This window comes from Leptonychotes weddellii, chromosome 1 (genome assembly GCF_054177405.1).
Source record: "Leptonychotes weddellii isolate Sample4059 chromosome 1, ASM5417740v2, whole genome shotgun sequence".
Lineage (NCBI taxonomy): Eukaryota > Metazoa > Chordata > Mammalia > Carnivora > Phocidae > Leptonychotes > Leptonychotes weddellii.
Genome location: NC_138369.1, coordinates 130,993 through 148,344, shown reverse-complemented (window position 1 = coordinate 148,344; position 17,352 = coordinate 130,993). Strand labels below are relative to the sequence as shown.

General features: G+C 60.9%; 1 protein-coding gene across 1 annotated transcript; it reads right to left on the bottom strand.

Annotated features, from left to right (window-relative positions):
- Nucleotides 1-5,182: 5,182 nt before the first annotated feature.
- CDC34 (cell division cycle 34, ubiquitin conjugating enzyme) lies at nt 5,183-12,931 on the bottom strand. Its single transcript, XM_006740757.3, has 5 exons — nt 12,709-12,931; nt 9,805-9,891; nt 9,578-9,675; nt 8,643-8,777; nt 5,183-5,753 (listed from the first exon to the last, which is right to left on the bottom strand). The coding sequence occupies exons 1-5, from the start codon at nt 12,883-12,885 to the stop codon at nt 5,540-5,542; spliced, it is 711 nt and encodes a 236-aa protein (XP_006740820.1). The 5' UTR covers nt 12,886-12,931; the 3' UTR covers nt 5,183-5,539.
- Nucleotides 12,932-17,352: the final 4,421 nt, after the last annotated feature.

Here is a 17,352-nt window from a genome sequence, read left to right as displayed (position 1 = left end):
GCGGGGTGTGAGTCCACGTGGGTGACACGTCCGGAGCAGGCTCATCCGCGGACGGGAAGGGGGCTCGTGGGGGCCAGGGCTGGGGGGGGGGGAGAGGTGACAGCTGATGGAGACGGGGTTTCCTTCTAAGGTGATGGAATGTTCTCGAGGTGCTGGTTGCACAACCCTGTGAATGTACTAACACCCCCTGAATTAGGCAGCAAGCATGTAAACTGTATCTCAATAAAGATGTTACCAAAAAAATAAGAGGAAGAAGAAGATACTGGAGTATCGCTGTTGTCTCCACACCCCACGTCCCAGCGCCCCGCCTCCCTGCAGGCCTGCACAATGCAGCGGCTGCCCCGGGCCCAGCGCCGGCTGACGCACCTCTGCCCGGGTCCCCCTGGCCCCTGCCTGGAGCCTGCCTTGGGCGAAGCTGGTCCTTGACTTTAGCTGGACTCCACGAACAGCCTTAAAAGTGCAACCTGCCTCATCAGTAGGGAAACTGGCCCGTGTGGAACAGAAGTGGGGTCGGAGTCCACACAGGCCCATATGGTTTATTACAATCCTTCCCCCCCGCCCCCACCACCCTGCAGGGGAGGGTTCTGCCAGGCAAGGGAGTAGGGTCGTCCCCGGGGTGCCAGGTCTGAGGCTGGGGCCACAGTGGCTGGCGACCTCACTGAGACAGGACACGAGGGGCCAGAGCAGGGGCCTGGGAGGTTTGACCCTAGAGCCGAAGGACAGGACTCTAGCCAGCCGACCTCTGCCCTACACCAGGGCCCCCCTGAGTTCCCTGCCGGAAGCTACAGAACACAGGTCACCCCCTGTGCCCGCTGGAGGGGCCCTGACTCCGGGGCACAGACCCAGCCCCCAGGGCCACAGGGGCCTGTCCCATGACTCCCCACATCCTTCCTTCATGCCCTTCTGACGCGCTTTGCTGCTCCTTCCTGTTCTAGGGCCTTTGCACATGCCGCATCCGTGCCGCGATCATTGGCACTAGAGTTCAAACCCCAGCTTCACCATGGCCTGTGTGCCTCTGGGCAGCTTACTTAACCTCTCTGTGCCTCAGTTTCTGCATCTGAGAAATGGGCTAATGCTAGTGTCCACCTCCAGGACCACCCAGAGAAGGGAAAATAGGGAGCTTGTCCGGTGGGCCCCCGCCACGGGCTGATGTCCTGCTGCCAGGCCAGGCTGCCCCAGCCCTCCCCACTGGTGCTCCTGCACCTTGCAGGGAGTGATGTTGCCGGGCCAGAAGTGAGCCTTGTTGCAGGTCTGTATGTCCGGCACCTGCGGGCCCAGCTCCCGAAGCGCCCTGGCCAGGGGGTCAGCCTGTCATGCTGCACCGTGTTGGTCCTGCCACCAGAGCCAGGCCAGGAGCCGGGTTCCTGCTGCAGGTGACAGGAAGGGGCAGGTCAGTGGAGGGGTGCGGGGAGGGGAGCAGTGGAGGATGGGGACCTGGGGTGCAAGCTATTACTCCTCCTGGCTGCCCCCAGCACCTTGAGCCTCTGGAGGTGGTTCTCCAGACTAGGGGCCAGCTTACGTGTGGGATGCTGGGCAACTGCCCTGATGCAGAAGGCAAGGCTGGGGTCTCCAAGCGCGGGAGCCCCCGCCCCAGCCTCAGCGGCTGTCGTGTGGGCAGCGGGGTCAGGGTGTGGGCCACGGCCCCTCCACCGGCTCCTCTCTGGCCAGTCCTCCTCTGTTCCCACCACTGCCCCAGACTCAGAATGTGCGTCCAAAAATGCCAACGCCCTGGCTGCAGCCCCTGCAACCCAGTGACTGGTTCAGAGGCTGGGCCCATCAGCACTGATCCTCGTCAATGTGGAGAAGCAAGCTCTTTCCACGGGGCCCAGGGTGCCCGTCCTTCCACCATGTGGGAAAGTCTTCCTGATCATGTGGCTAAGGGGCAAGACAGCAGAGCTGAGAGGCAGGCAGGCTCCCGAGGGCCCCACGTGAGCACCTGAAGCGAGCTGTGCCTGAAAGATCCCCTTCGGTCACCTCACCAGCTTCATCTGGGGCCTTTATGGCCAGCCAGCTCCAGGATGGGTTTATGTGGTGGCTCCACCAGGGCATCAAGGGCCAGGTTCCTGCTGGTGATGACCGTGCCACCCTCGTGAGCCAGCTCTAGCCCCATGGCCAGGTGTCACAAGACACCCAGCTCTGTCCAGCGGAAAGGCATTTGTCGTAGTCAGTAGCCCTTCCCCAGGGATCCCCCGCAGCCTCCCACGGCCCCACAACCGGCTTACATCTCTAAGGACCTACCCACCCCCTTGGGGTGGCAGAGTAGGGCGGGGTCCCTCACGGCTGGGCCTGGCAGCCGTCAGCACCCACGGTGGGTGTACAAGGCCTGCACCCCAGCCCCACACAGGTGCAGGAGACCACGTGGCGGAAGGAGCGGGGGGCATGCTTACAACCCCGTGACGTGCATCTCAAAGCGCTGTCGCCTCCTGGGGACAGAGCCAGGTCAGGGCTGGGTGCCCCACGCCCCGCCGTGACCTTCCTACCGCAGCGGCGAGAGGCCCCGGACCCCTGACATGACCACCCCACCTCCTGGGCGGTTCGGGTTGATGGGCGGAGACAGTCGCCACCGCACTCTGGCTCTCTCACCTGTGCACAGGCCCTGGCAGGGGGAAGTGGGGTCGCCATGGTGCTCAGGGTGTCTGACCTCTTCCACGGAGCTCTTCCAGAGCAGCTCTTACTCTGCGGGACGTGGAGTGATTAGGGTGTCCGCCTGGCTGGTCCCAAGGGAGAGGAGCCCCCTGAGGAGGAGGGTCACTCAGAGAAAGCTGAGCCGTGCAGCTGTCCCGGATTAGCAACTTAGCGCACATTCAGCACCCGAGACCACACAAGCTTATTCTTCCACAGTGCTGGGGGCCAAACGGAGGGAACGGGCCTCAGGCGGCCAGAGTCCTGCTGTGGGCAGGGCTGGCTCCTCCAGAGACTCCAGGGCAGAACCTCTTCCTTGCCTTTTCTAATTGTCAGAGACAGATTCCAGGAGTAGGGCATGGACATCTTTGGAGCTGTTACTCTCTGACCACAGGCCGGGGGAGACAGAGTCTGGACAGAACCCGTGCCTGGATCCAGCTATGCCTGAAACCATGGCCTTTCGCTCACAGAAGCAGTGAAATTCCGGTTGGCTTGAGTCAGTTTATTTTGCCCTTTGCCACTGAAGGGGTCATTATAAAGGAGAGGTGGCTAAAACCAATTGATCACACAGACCGATGAACTCATCCAGGTGCGGGGACTCTGGAAACATGTTACCACCCATTTTCTCATTTGGTGGCGTCTGGCAAGGGAGGCCAGGAGTCCTGTCTTCACCCAGGAGGTGTGTCAGGCCAGGGATGAGTTCAAGAGAAATTAGTATTTAAAGTGTGTTCACGGGGCACCTGAGTGGCTCAGTTCTTAAGCGTCTGCCTTCGGCTCAGGTCATGATCCCGGGGTCCTGGGATCGAGCCCCGCATCGGGCTCCCTGCTCCGCGGGAAGCCTGCTTCTCCCTCTCCCACTCCCCCTGCTTGTGTTCCCTCTCTTGCTGTGTCTGTCTCTGTCAAATAAATAAATAAAATATTTAAAAAAAATAAAAATAAAGTGTGTTCACATGTCCTATCCAGTTTAACTGTAACCACCCCAGGACGTAGGCCCTCACCGAGCATCCAGACAGAGAGTGCTTGGAATTTCAGATCAACGACAAACACTGTCTTAGTAAGAAAAGTGTGCCCCAAACATTGCACAGGATACATATATATACTGTATAGTATATAGTAAAAACGATTTATCTGAATTTTATATATAACTGGGCAACCCTAACTGTCTTTCTCTTGCAGCTTCCAATGCTGAGGATCGTTGATGCCACTTGTCCACGGACAGGTTACAGGATTTGAACTGAGGCCTCAGATACCACTGTCAGATCTGGGGTGTGAGGCAGTTGTGGGGGGGATGGTCCGAGGGGGAACATGACTCCCATCAAGAGGTGGGGTCCGGGTCCCCTCCTCTCGGGTCTGGCCGGGCTCATGCACGCCTGTGTCCGATCTTGTGTAGAAATGGTGGTGTGACGTCTGCATGGGTGGAAATGGGCCTTGCTTGCGGCCCCTCATCCTGGAGCACAAGCCACCATGCCGTGAGGAAGCCCAAGCAGCGGGCGGGGGGGGGCCACCCATGGGCGCTGGGTCCGTGGAGCCCAGGGGAGGACGCTGAAGACACCTCCGGGCCACCCAGACAGGGCAGAGCAGGGACAAGACACCCCACTGTGCCCGTCCCCTTCCTAACCGGCACCAGGGTCCCCTAGTGCAGGGTGCCAGCCACATGGTGGATTCACGGGAAACCCAGCCCCAGCCCCCACTCACGATCTGGACCCCCCGGTGCCCCGAGGCCCAAATTAGGAGCGGGGGGAGGGGAACAGGCGTGGCTGTCACAGGCCAGACTACTCACATCAGCTGAGAACACCAGCTGCGAGTCCTGTCCAGAGGGGCCCCTCGCCGGTCCAGCACTTCCAGCCCTCTGGGTTGAAGAAAAGCCAGAAACTAAAATGAGTGCGTGAAACCTTCCACGTTAGGAGGCCACCAGACCATGGAGGCTCAGAGAGAGCTGTGTTCACAGGGCTGTGGGCAGGGGAGAGGCCTTGGCGTGCAGGCCTCCGTGAGGGTCTGACCAGGTTCACCCTGGATGTCCCGGCCCCTTCTGCCCATCCCCCTCCTGCACGGGGTCCGCCAGGCCCAGCTGCGGTGACTGGTCAGGCCAGGCATGCACCCGTCTGACCCATGGGGGGCCTCGTCCCGACGCCGCCATCTGATCCTGAATCTGGGCCACTCTGGACTTGTCAGTTACATGAAAATGAAGCCACAAGGCCTGGGTGACAGCAGCATGACGTAGAACCCCTTGGGGTGCCGTGGCTGCAGAGGGGCCGCCAGGGGCCCGATGGTCATCATGGGGAAGACTTACCACCCCGAGGCCCCGTGGGGTGGGGGTGGGCCAGCAACAGGTGTCTGGCCCCAGGCCGCCAGGGCGTCTGTTAGCACAATGGCATCCTTCTGCCCAGACCCCAGATCCCTGCGGTGCCCCCACCGCATCTCCTGGGACGCTTGCAGGCACACCCCCTGCGCCTGGCATGAAGGGTCACAGGCACATGGGCACCGCGGGCATCCAGGGGCCTGGTGACAAACCGTTCTCTGCAGTCCTTTGGGGAGGCCAAGAAGAGCTTGGTTCTCTCGCTTCTCATAAAGTCGTTTTATTTAGATTCCAAACAAACCAAAGCAGAGAAGAGGTGACCACAAGTGAATCCGTCCACACATGAGCTGGGAGCCCAAGTCTCTGGCTCCAGCCAGCAGGAGCCGCGGACGAGCGGGGGGTCCGGGTCCCTCAGGCCCCCGCCGCCCAGGGAGGGAGGACAGGGCGAGCGGCCCTCCCCTCGGAAGCAGAGGACCCAGAACGCACGCGGGGAAGGAGGGCGACCCCGAGAAGAGACCACCCAAGGGGCCAGGCAGCACCCCTCCCGCGAGGCAGTCTCGGCGCCACACAGTCCGGGCCTGCTGAGGTAAAATCTGTAAGTTTATTCTCAGGGTCGCGGTGTCAGGACTCCTCGTTGCCAGAGTCGTCCTCGTCGTCCCCGAAGCAGCTGTCGGCCTCGGCCTCGGGCTCGCCGTCCTCGTAGTAGTCATCGTAGAAGAGGTCCGAGCCCTCGTCAGGCGCCGGGGCCTTGGTCTTCACACAGTACTCGGCCAGCGTGGTGGGCACCTTCACGCCGTCCCGCTCTGCGTCCACCTTGGTCCCCAGGACCTGCTTCCTGGGGGAGAGAGGGCCTGCAGGTTACGGCTCTGTCCCCGCCGGGGTCCCATGCCAGGAGCCCAACGCATAGCAGCTCAGATGCCCCAGGGCAGGGCCAGGCAGAGCAGGGCCCACGGCACAGGGGGACGCTAAGGACCAGAGACGAGCGCTTCTGTGAGGCGTTCGGCCCTGCCTGAGACAGCAGAGATTTGGCAGCAGGGGCGGCAGGGTTAGGACTTTGGCGGGAACTCCCCGCTCTTGTGTTCGGTGCCTGGGCCAGCGTGGCGCCCAGCACACACGGAGGGACGGGCTGGTTGGGGGGCAGGGCACGGACAAGCACGGCCCACAGGAGGAGGAAAACGGGGCTGCGGACGCCAAGGGCTCACACCCAGCGCAGCGCACGGCTCTCTGGAGACTTCTACCGAGCACAGCACGGCTCCCAAGGTGGGGGTGCTCCCACCTAGAGCCCGACGTCCCAGCACAAAGCACCCCCGGAACAGACACCCTGCAGGACCACAGACAACGCGTCCTCTAAATGCACCCACCGGCAGAGCATGCGGGGACCACGGCTTGGTGGGGGGTGGGGGGTGGGCAGAAGCACGCATCACAGCCTCCCTCACGTGGGCGCATGTGAGCGGCCCCATAGGGAGTGTCTTAAGGGATAAAAACAGTCTGGTTTTAATTCTGGTGCCACGTGGGAGGTGGCTGGGAAAAGAACTGGGGCGCGGAGCGGGCCGCGTGGGCAGGACCCTCCCCAGGTGCTGAGCCCTGCAGGGAGGGTCCCGCAGGGCAGCACCTGAGGCTTACAGCGCAACTCCGGGGACATGCATTCCCTGCGGCAACAGCCAGCTCTGCTGCTCCTCAACTGCACAAACCAAAAGCCGTGACCGCCCAGCCTCAGGGGACAGACTTCCTGGGACAACGGACGAGGAAACGTGGGAAGGGGCCGCCCTGCAGGCACAGGGATCACCTTGGCGCCGTGTGTGTGGTGTTGGGGGGGTAAAAGGCACTCGGGTCACACAAGCAATACTGCAGAAATTGTTCACAGATTCTGCTCACATAAAACACTACAGAACCAACAAAAACGGGCCGGATCCATGGAAGAAAGTGGACATGGTTTCACTCTGAGAAAAGGGAGCTAAAATCAGCAGAAAGGGTTACTGCAGAGCAGACGGCGGGGGGGGGGGCTGACGACACCCTGCCATCCAGGTGCACCTGGAGGACAGGGAACCAGGGGGCTGCAGACGACAGGAGCGGTGTGTGTGTGTGTTGCGCGTGTGTGTGTGTGTCTCTCTCTCTCTCTCCACGGACGGGCCTCCAAGGTCAGGCAGAGCAGCCGCCACAGAAGGCCAGGCCGCGGGGAAGTCTCAGGGGCGGGTGTCTGCAAGGCCACACAAAAACAGTAACTGTCAGGTGACCTAGGAAAATCACAGGGCTTCCTTTTCATTTCTCCTTGAACATTCACTTCGCTGTCACGAACGCATCACCTCCTCACCCAACGTGAGCTTCTGTAGCTTTATCTGCACGAACTACGCCAGACTGAAGTGCACAGCGGTGAGTTCTGAGCCACGTATGTCCCGTGACGCCGCCCCCTCTCCCCGGAGGTTCTGCTGTGCCTCTTAAGTCCCGCCTCCCCGACAGCCACGGACGTGCCCTTCGCTGCCGCGGGGACGCACGCCAGGGTTGTTGCCAGTTTCTGGCAAACAAGCCAACGTTCTGAACGTTCACGTGGATGCTGGCGTGGACACCGTCCCCACCTCTCTGGGACACTTAGACCTCTCATGGCGGGGTCGAACCGCAGCTACACGCAGACCTTACTCCTCGTTCTAGGTAAAAGGTAAACAACAAAGAGTTTTTGGAAAAAACCTCACGAAGGGTTAAGATGGTCATGAACAAATCTGTGAACCACATTACAAAGTAACAATGGACAATGGACACAGAGCAGCTCACACTATGCAACAGAACAAGAGAGAGAGAAAAGGAGGTCAAGCAGCTCTGGGGCCTGAGTGGACAGCTTGTCTACCCTGGGCCTTAAAGCACGTTCCCACCCTGGCCCGGCACCTGCACAGTGCAGCATCCGTTCTGTAAAAGGCTTTCTTTCCAGGGATGGTCACCCACTTACTCCTAAGTGGGGAGCACTGGAAACGGCCAAGACGAGAGCTGGATGGTCAGTTCGGACCAACCCCTACACGACACGCTGCTTGTAAAACCAAGAAAAAAAATCTATTTTTTAGAAAAGAAGTGATTTTCTAAACACACCAGTATTGTGATCATTTTCTGTCTTTAGGGAATAATTCTAAGTTTCAAAATTACAAACGCAAATAATGTTCACAGCAAATCATGACGTGAAAAGATACAGTGTGATATGTGAAAAATAAACTCCCCCCAGGAGAGAAAGCATGAAAACGAAGTTGAGGGCAGGAGCCAGGAGCCAGTCCGGGAAGGACTTGTTACGGAGCACCTCACTCAGCAAGCAAACCACCCCCCATCTGCTGGATACTCGTCACGGGGTAAGCAGGAGGCCAGGCTGCCCAGGACGGGGTAAGACCATGCCGAGTGTCACCGTGTTTCAGTCATGAAGCGAAGGCACCATGGTAAGACCTTGTTCAAGCTTGGTGGTGGATGCTCGGGGGCTCGAGAACGCGCACGCCATTAGGCCTGACCACGTGTGCTTGGAAGGCACGGACACCGCCGTATCACACGGTTCAGACTCAATAAGCTACACACGTGTGGTAGATACACGGACCATGTGCTTGCATGACTGGGGTACCTCACAGTGTGACAAAGAAAAACAACACCCATTTTCTTACAAAAAGCGGGGTGGGGGGCACCCAGTGCATTGGCCAGTGACTGGGTCTCCCTCCTGGGACCACTGCCCGTGAGCACACCCCAGGCGCGAGGGCCTCACCTGATGATGTCTGTGTACTCCCGGTCCTTGCCTTTGCTCTCTTTCCACTTCCTGTACATCACAGAGGCATCCACGTTGGCCGGGGAGAAGGTGTTAGGTTCATTGAGGAGCGAGATGACGCTCAGCAGGATGGTCCTGGGGGAGCGTGGAGTCAGCGGGTGCAGGGTACTCTCTGGCCACACCATCCCCCAAGGAGCTGGGCCTAGTGCCAGAGCATTCGTGGGGATACCCAGAGGCCAGCAACTGCCCAGGGGCCCCCCTGGCCCCCAACCCTGCAGGCGACATTTGGTGCTGCTGGTTTTTGTCTCAGGCCTCTAGGATGGCAGGGGCCGACTCCTAGCCCATCCCCCGCTTCGCCCCGCCCGCCAGCCCAGGCCCTGGGACAAGACACGTGTGGGCAGCTGAAGCCAGGACCACCTTCGATCCACATGTCCCTGTCCCCAAGGCATCCTGTAGGCAAGTGGGTCCCTCCGTGCCACCAACTTTTATGGCTTGGGCTGGACTAAAGATGTGCAGGCCAGGAGGCAGGGAGGCCAGCCACTCAGGGTGAACGGCTCAGTCCTGAGACGGAGGTGACTGGGCTCTGTGAGAGGACTGAGGCAGGAGGGGAGACCCCAGGGATAGGCGGAGGGACTGTGGGACAGAAAATATGGACTCGAGATTCCCAGTGGCTGTTCCCGATGGTGGGGCATGGGGTATTAGGAAATGAGAGGAGAGGGTCTTTGGGGCCCCCAGCATCCTGGCAGGAGGCCAGTTTCCACGGATTTCACAGTACTGCAGGGAATCGAGAGCAACAGACATGTGTCCTCCCATATCTGTGTCTCCAGGCCTGGCCAGGCCTCAGGAAGCCCCACAGGAGCAAAGTCAGGAATGCTGCTGGGGGACAGGGTCCATCTGCTGAGCAGCCCCTCAAACAGGGCCTGGTCTAGTCTCACCTGACGTTCTGGGTGGGGTTCCACCGCTCTGAGGGCAGCTCCCCACTCTGGGGGTCATCGACCGGGGGGTGGAGGATAGAGATGCATACGTCCCCCGTCTGTGTGGCGACAGGAAAGAGGGGTCAGTGCCCACACCACTCCCCACTCTCATCAGGCGGCGCAGTGTCTCCCCCCACCCCCCAGCCCCAATATGGAGAGGCTGGGAGGGGCATGCCTGGTGGACTCACCTCATAGATGTTGGGGTGCCACATCTTGGTCAGGAATCGGAAGGCCGGTGGGGAGTACGGATAGTCGATGGGGAACTTGAGGCGTGCCTGGGGAGGGGCAGAGGGCAGGAGGGCTCAGCCAATGCTTGGGGACTGTGCCCACGAATGCTCAAACAAGGATGTCAATCAGGACAGACACACCCACCACAAGAGGGCCGCCTGGACCCTGCCTGTCACACACGCCCCTCAAAGGCCTCCTAGGACTATTTGGGGTCATCTGAGCTGACCTGGGCCCCTACCCTGCTGCTGAGGAGCAACTCTAAGGCCCGTCTCAGCGCAGACCTGTGGGAGGGACCAGGAGCTGGGCCCCAGGGAGCACGGCGGGTTCAGGCCAGCACACTGCTCCGGGCTGGCAGGGTCCTGGACGCTGGGCACCCCCAGCATGGTCGGTGGTGGACTCCCCAGCCTCAGTTTCCAGGTTGTGGGGAAGATTAAAATAGACGTGTGTTCACTCAGCAATCACTCCCGACACCTCTGTGGGCCGGGCCCTGTGGGAGGAGATGAGTCAGCGCTGGATGGACAGGCTCTCTGCCCACAAGTGTCCATTACGGGGGGCCAGGAAGGCAGACAGGAAGGTCATGGGACAGATGGGGAGGGCCACCTGCCCAGGTGACAGAGCTGCTCAGGCCTCAGCGGTAAAGAAGCTTCGTTTGCTTGTTTAAGCCCCAGTCCCAGACATCGGGATGCCTGGCGGCACTCCAGGCTCTCGGGGGCGAGCCTGTGTGCTGGGAGCCAGAGCTGGGCACCTGAGCCGCAGCTCCCCTAGGCCCATCTTTGGAAAGTCACCCTCCTGGGCAGGGGGCATTCAGGGCATTTAGGGGAAGTCCCTCTGTTCTGGGGTGACCGTGCTGAGGCCCAGAAGGCAGGTAACTTGCTGGTGACTGCAGAGCACACCTAGAACTCGGAACCTGCCCTACAGATTTCTAAGTGATGGCCCTGAGAACAGGTGCGGCCTGCTGAGGCCTCCCCAGCACCCCAGCACCCACCAAGTCCCACCGCATACTCTTTCAAGCATCCCTGGAGAGGACTTCACTGCTGAGCCAACCGAGGCTCAGAGAAGGAAAGTACCTTGCCCAAGGACACACAGCGATAAGCTGGGAGGAGGCTCCTCAAATGCTCCTCTCTGGCACCCCTTTCTGTACGTTGCATTGCCTAAAAGCTCACTATGGCTTAGGTGGCCAGGCTGGCAAAGAAGACGCTGTGGGAACTGGCTGGGAAGTGATGATGGCCCTCAGGTGCTTCCCAGCGTGCATTTCCACACTTCCTCTCCCCGCCCAGCCCCACCTAGACAGGAGGACCTCAGTGGGTGACCACCCCGGGGCCCGCTGACTTTGTGGAGGACAGGACCTGTGGCAAATGTGTTTGAAATCTGGCAGTCCCTTCTCTAGAAACATGGGATGATCCCCCCAATGCCAGCCTGGAGGATCTACCCACAATCCCTGCAACCATTCGTGGGCAAAAGTCAGACCTGCAACCTCACTTAAGAGTCCTGGCCTGCCTGGTCTCAGGGTGGGCTCCATCATCCTGGGTGTGAGTGGAGCCCTTCTCCTTACAGCCCGAAGCAGACAAGAGAGGCCGGGGGAGGGTCCTAGTTAAACCGTTAGGTGATCAACCCCAAATCCATTCCCTGAGTGTCAGAGGCCGGGTTCCTGATGCAGAAGCCAGCCCAGGGCTGCCCACACTCATCCCGATCCCACCCCAGCACCAAGGGAACCTCAACGCAGGAATCACCCCCAGCTGACCAGGCTGCTCCCTCACGGCCACTGAGCAGGCTCAACTAAAACGTTAGCGAAAGTGCAAACACAGACATCTGTCCCAGGAGCATCACCTGCCCCTCCCCCACGGCCTGGTCTCGCTGTGGTTTCTGCTCCCCAGCAGGCCTCAGCCAGGCAGAACCTGGCAGGGCTGTGCAGCCTCTTGGCAGGCAGGCAGGCAGGCAGGCAGGGGTGGGGCGGGCCGGGGCGGGGGGTGTTCCTAGGCCCAGGGCTCATTCCCCACCTCTCATGCAGGGAGACCCCTTGCCCTGTGCCTGTGGCTCAAAGAGCACAGCCCTGCAATCTGAGAAGAGGCCTTCCAAGGCCACGTCTGGGCTCTGATGGTGAGGCCAAGAAAGCTGCCTGGGTCCTGGCTCGAGTCCTTTGTCACACTAGTCGGAAACACAGCCAGTCCCAGGGACAGCAGCCCCTCCCTGCTCCCAGCAACAACAAAAGAGAACTGCTCTGGACGAAACTACCGGAGGACAGAAAAAACGACCCAGAGGGTGAGATCCGAGCTCCAAGGGGCCATCTGCCCGGCGGCGGAACCGGGGAAAAGCCGGCTGGGGTGAGAGAGGGGCCCAGGGTCCAGCAGTCGCTCTCTGCGGTGGACGGCGGTAGCGACAAGCCCTGCCTCAACCCTCCCGAGAGAACAGGTTACGTAAAGCTCGGATGAAGCCAAGAGGGCCTGGCCCGCTGCTATCGAGAAGGGTGGCCGCTTTCCAAGCAGGCCCCAGCTGGCAAGGCCCCATCCGGGCCTTTGTTGGAGCCCCAGCAAGTGGCGGGGCAGGCCCCCCCGCCCGGCCGCCCTCCCTCTCTCCCCCAACCCCATGCTCCCCAACAATAGGGCTTGCTGGGTCTGCGGAGGCTCTTTGTCTCCCCCGGGCAGGGGGCGGGGAAGGCAGCTGGGGGCCTGGGCCGGGCTGAGGCAAGCAAGAGCCCCACACCCAAACCAACAGGCAGCGCCCCCGGGGCTCCTCTCTGGGGCTCTCAGAGACCGGCTGGGAACGCGGGGGCCTGAGGCTGCTTCACAGGAGCCGGACGGACAGAGACGGAGACCACCGAGAGGAGAGGGGCTGATGGGAACCGGGACCGCGAGCCGCCGGCTCACCTTGAAGTAGCCGCCCTCGTAGTAGGTGTTGGGGGGCCCGAAGATGGCCACCTCCCAGTTGTACAGGTCACCCTCGTCCACCAGGGTCACCCGGAAGCCCTCCACCGGCTCCTCCTGCAGCCCCTTGAGCTCGAGCAGCAGCGCCTTTTGCGAGCTGGGCACCAGCGGCCGGGCCATGGCGGCGGCGGCGGCGGGGCCCGGGGTCGGGGGCGCGCTGGGCCGCGGGGCCGCCGCGGAGGCGCGGGACGGGCCGGGCCGCGCGCCGGTCGGGGGGGCGCCGGGGCCGGGGCCGCCGCCGCCGCCTTCCTCCTCTACGCCGCCGCCGCCGCCGCCGCCGCCGCCGCCGCCGCCGCCACCGCTCGGGACCCCTGCGCGCTCCACTCGCTCTGGCGCCGCCGCCCGCCCGGGGCTCGCCTCGGCTTCGCCCGCGCGCCCCGCCCCACGCTGCGCCTGCGCACCGCCTCCGGCCCCCGACCGCGCCTGCGCGCCGCGGCGGGGCCCGGACTGAGCCTGCGCGCCCGCCCGCGGGGCACGCCGGGAAGTGGAGTCCCCGCCCCCCGGCCCGCCGAGCGCGCAGGCGCGACCGCCGGGAGGGGGGGGCCGAGCGCGCAGGCGCCTTGGCGCTTCCGACCCCCGGGAGGCCGCCGCCGCCCCCCGCTCGGACGAGCACCCCGGATTCCTGTGCGCGGGGAGGCGGGCAGGGCTGGGCTGCGTCGTCCCGGCACCGGCCGCTGGGCTTTTGGGGTCTTTTTTATGACGTCCCAGCGCGGGGTGGGGCCGGGGGCGGGGAATTGGGGAGCCGGGCCGGGGGCGGGGCGGGGTCCTCTGGCCCGGGCGGGGCGGATGCGGGCCGGCTCCCTTCTCGGGTGGTTCTGGGCGAGCGGAAAGGGAGGGCCGGCCGGCAGTGGGGAGGTGGGAGGCCAGGTTGAGAGCGCTCGGCGGGCGGTGCCTCTGTTTCCCCTCCGAGGAGCTGAGAGTAGGGCGGAGCTTGGGGCGGGGTGCGAAGGCCCCGCGAGCTTAGTGCGGGATCCGAGGTCGAGGCGGGGAGGAACCGCCCTGCTCGATTCAGTCCGACGGGGTGGAATCGAGATCCGCGAGACGCCCTCCCCAGAGAAGCTGGGGAGATTAGCGTATCCCGTTTTCAGCTTTCGTTCGCAGTACGGATTCAGCACCCGTCCCGGCCGAACCCCCAGACTGAGTCCCACTCTCAGACGAGCCCTGGCCCTGGCTGTGCCCTAATCTCCCCAGCTCTCCCTTCCGACGGCGCCCGGGCTCAGACCTGGCTGGTCCTCGGCCTAGACACACGCCCCCCTTGCCAGGACACTTGGGCGTGAGAATTGAGCGTGGCGCCCCGGCTTCCGTCCTCCACATCCTCGGGGTGACAGCTCCCCGTGAGGGTGGGCGTGGTGCTGTGGTCGCGCGCCGGGCACGCGGCTGCAGCCTTGCTGGCCAGCGTCAGGGCAGCCCACAGCTCCAGCGCCTTGGGTTGTGCCCAGGGGACCCCTTCCTCCAGGTGCCCCGACACCTGGCCCCTGGCCGCGGCCTAGCTGAGGACAGGCAGGTAAACCTGTCTGGGGCAAGGAAAGCCAGATTTCAACGACGGGAGAGGGACGGAGGACTCTGAGGGAGAGCCCTGGACCGAGTACGGCCCAAGGCTGGGGCCTTGACTTTCTCACCTCCGCCCTGCACCCTGGGGCACCTGGAGCAGGCCCCTCGTCAGTAAAAAGGACTGTGTGCCCTTTGCCAAGTGTTCCAGATGTTCTCACCCTCATTCTCTGCCTAGAGCACCAACGTCAGCATCGGCATGTGGCAGCTTGTCGATAAATAGGAATTAGAACTAATCATGGTTCTTCCAGACAGGTTTCCCAGGATCTCCCTATGTCAGCCCCACATCCCCATGCAGCATTGGGTGGGTGGGCCGGTTCCGGAAAGGTAAAGGGAGGTACTGGTTTATGGCTGCTCGAGCAGGTGCCACATGGGGCCTCATCCCCCAGGAAAGCCTGCTCTTTGGGCTCTGAAATCCTGGAGTGCTGGTCATCTAGGGTTTCTGCCATCTGGGTTTTCTGTCCACAGCACCTTGATTTCCTCTTGGCTTCCCATTCTTAGTCTGTAAGGCTCAAATTGGATTGACCTCCAATCCCTGGCAGTAGCCATCCAGTCAGAGCACTCCAGGCCCCCTGCTGCAGTGAGTTTGTTTAGGAACAGCATATGGCTCAGCCATCTAATGAATGCAGCTTTGGGACTTTTTCTGAGAACACTGGGCTCAGGTGGCTGAGCTGGGAGGAACTGGGCCTGGAGTAATGGGACCATCTCATCACCACAAGCCCTGTGAACGAAGTTGGCACTCAGGGAACCTGAGTCGATGGACAAGAAAGTGCCAATGACCCTGTGTGTGCTCCTGGATCCAGCCAGGCTGACCTTCCCTGAATGCTCCAAAGATGCAAGCTGATAAATTACTTTCGTTCTTATTAAGCTCGTTTGACTTGGACCTTCCATCACATGTTGCAGAAGAGCCCTGCATTCAGATCTAAGTTCTGCCACTACCTTGGAAATGGTCCTCAGATGCTAAGCTGGGTCTTAGTTTCTCTATCTGTAAGATGAGGTACATGAGATGATGTTTGAAAAGCTCTCAGCATAGACCCTGAAGATATTATGGACAGGCACACAATAACGTTTTGCTGCAATTATGCCAGTTGAGAAGGAAGACATGATCTCAGGAGGCAGGGGCTGCAGGAGTGAAGCAAAAGGATGCACAGGGGAGGATGTGGCCCTCAAGGGCAGGGGGAAATGGAGTCCAAAGACAAAGGCTTCAGGGCTAGTGTATTCTGGATGCAAAAGAACCGGCTTCAAGGCCAGCTCTGCCCCTTCTTGCGGGCTGTGCCCTCTGGGGCCGGTACTATGGTAGAGAATAATGCCCCCCATAGCCGTCCACATCCTACTCTCAGCCTGTGAATATGTTCCTTTATAGGACAAAAGGGACTTTGCAGATGGGATTAAGACTCTTGAGATGGGAAGGGGCACCTGGCTGGCTCAGTCAGTAGAGCATGCAAATCATTTCATTTTTATTTTTTAAAGATTTTATTTATTTGAGAGCGAGCTAGAGAGTGGCAGAGGGAGAGGGAAAGGGAGAAGCAGGCTCCCAGCTGAGCAGGGACCCTGGGATCATGACCTGAGCTGAAGGCAGACACTTAATTGCCTAATCGACTGAGCCATCCAGGTGCACCAAGCATGCAACTCTTGATTTCAGGGTCCTGAGTTCAGGCCCCACATTGGGCGTAGAGCTAACATTAAAAAAAAAAAAAAATCTTGAGATAGGGAGAGTATCTTGGTTAATCCAGGTGGGCCCTGTGAAATCTACCCCGCTCCCGAGAGAGTCAGAGTCAGAGAGATGGGCTGACCTGCCACTGCTGGCGGTGAGGATGGAGGGGGGCCGTGGGCCAGGGATGTGGGGCCTCTGGAAATGGGGTGGGGGGCAGGAGCCGGGTCTCCCTGGGGTGCCGGGGGGAACCAACCCTGCCCACGCCTGGGTTTTAGGACTTCAGACCCCAGACTGTCAGAGGATCAGTGTGTGTGGTTTGAGCCACTGTGTTTGTGGTGATTTGTTACAACAGCCATAGGACTTGAATGCACTTACATCTATGAGCTTCAAATTCTTCCATTGGAAAATTGATTGACTGTTCAGTGACACTGAACTGGGGCGCTGGGGATGCAGCAGTGAACAAAACTAGCAAAACCCCTCACCCTTGGGGAAATAGGGAGAGAGGTCATAAACAAGCTGGTAAATAAGTAGCAACAATAGCTGTGAAGGCAATGCACAGTGAGCATTAGCAGTGGGGGTGGGCGTTGGAGTGTTAATTTAGATAGTGGTCAGAGGAGGTGTCTCTCACGAGGTGGCATTTGAGCAGAGACCAGAGTGGAGTGAGGAAGCGAGCCCCATGGGTCTGGAGGAACAGTATGACAGAAAGAGGGAATTGCATGTACAAAGGCCCTGCGGTGGGGACAAGTGACTAGAGACCAGGGTGCCTGGGGCAGAGTGAGAGGACAGAGGCAAGAAAAGAAGCTGGGAAGTCTCCTGGGTCCGCTTTCTTGAGTGCTGGCTTTGTTCACAGGACTTGTGGTGACGGAATTCAGGCCCAGGTCCTCCCAGCTCAGCCACCTTAGAAAAAAAATGCCAGAGCTGCCCCTCATTGGCTATCCCCGAGTCACCCTGAGGACAGGGAGCCCGGAGCACTCGCATTGGCTGGTGGGGTCAGCCAGGTGGGCTGGACCAGTGTGCAGGAGGAGTGCCCAGGATGAAGCTGTGAAGGGAAATCAACAGGATGCAGAAAAGGGCCAGCTGGGGGGCAGGAGGAGGCATCCGGTCAGCTCCCCCAGATCTCGGTGGCCTGGGAGCTTCTACAGAGACCACAAAGGCCAGGGGAGCCCCAGGTTCGGGAGGCTGACTGGAGGGTCTGTCCTGGATATGGCAGGCCTGGGATGTCCTTGGGACATCGCCAGAAGACAGCCAGCAGGCAGTTGGCTCTCGAGGGCAGGGCAAGGGGCCCAAGCCATGCATTTGAGAATCCTTGGCGTCCAGGGGGTAACTGAAGCCATGGGCTGGTGAGGTGCAGAGTGAGGAGGATGCGTGAGGAGAGAGGAGAGCCA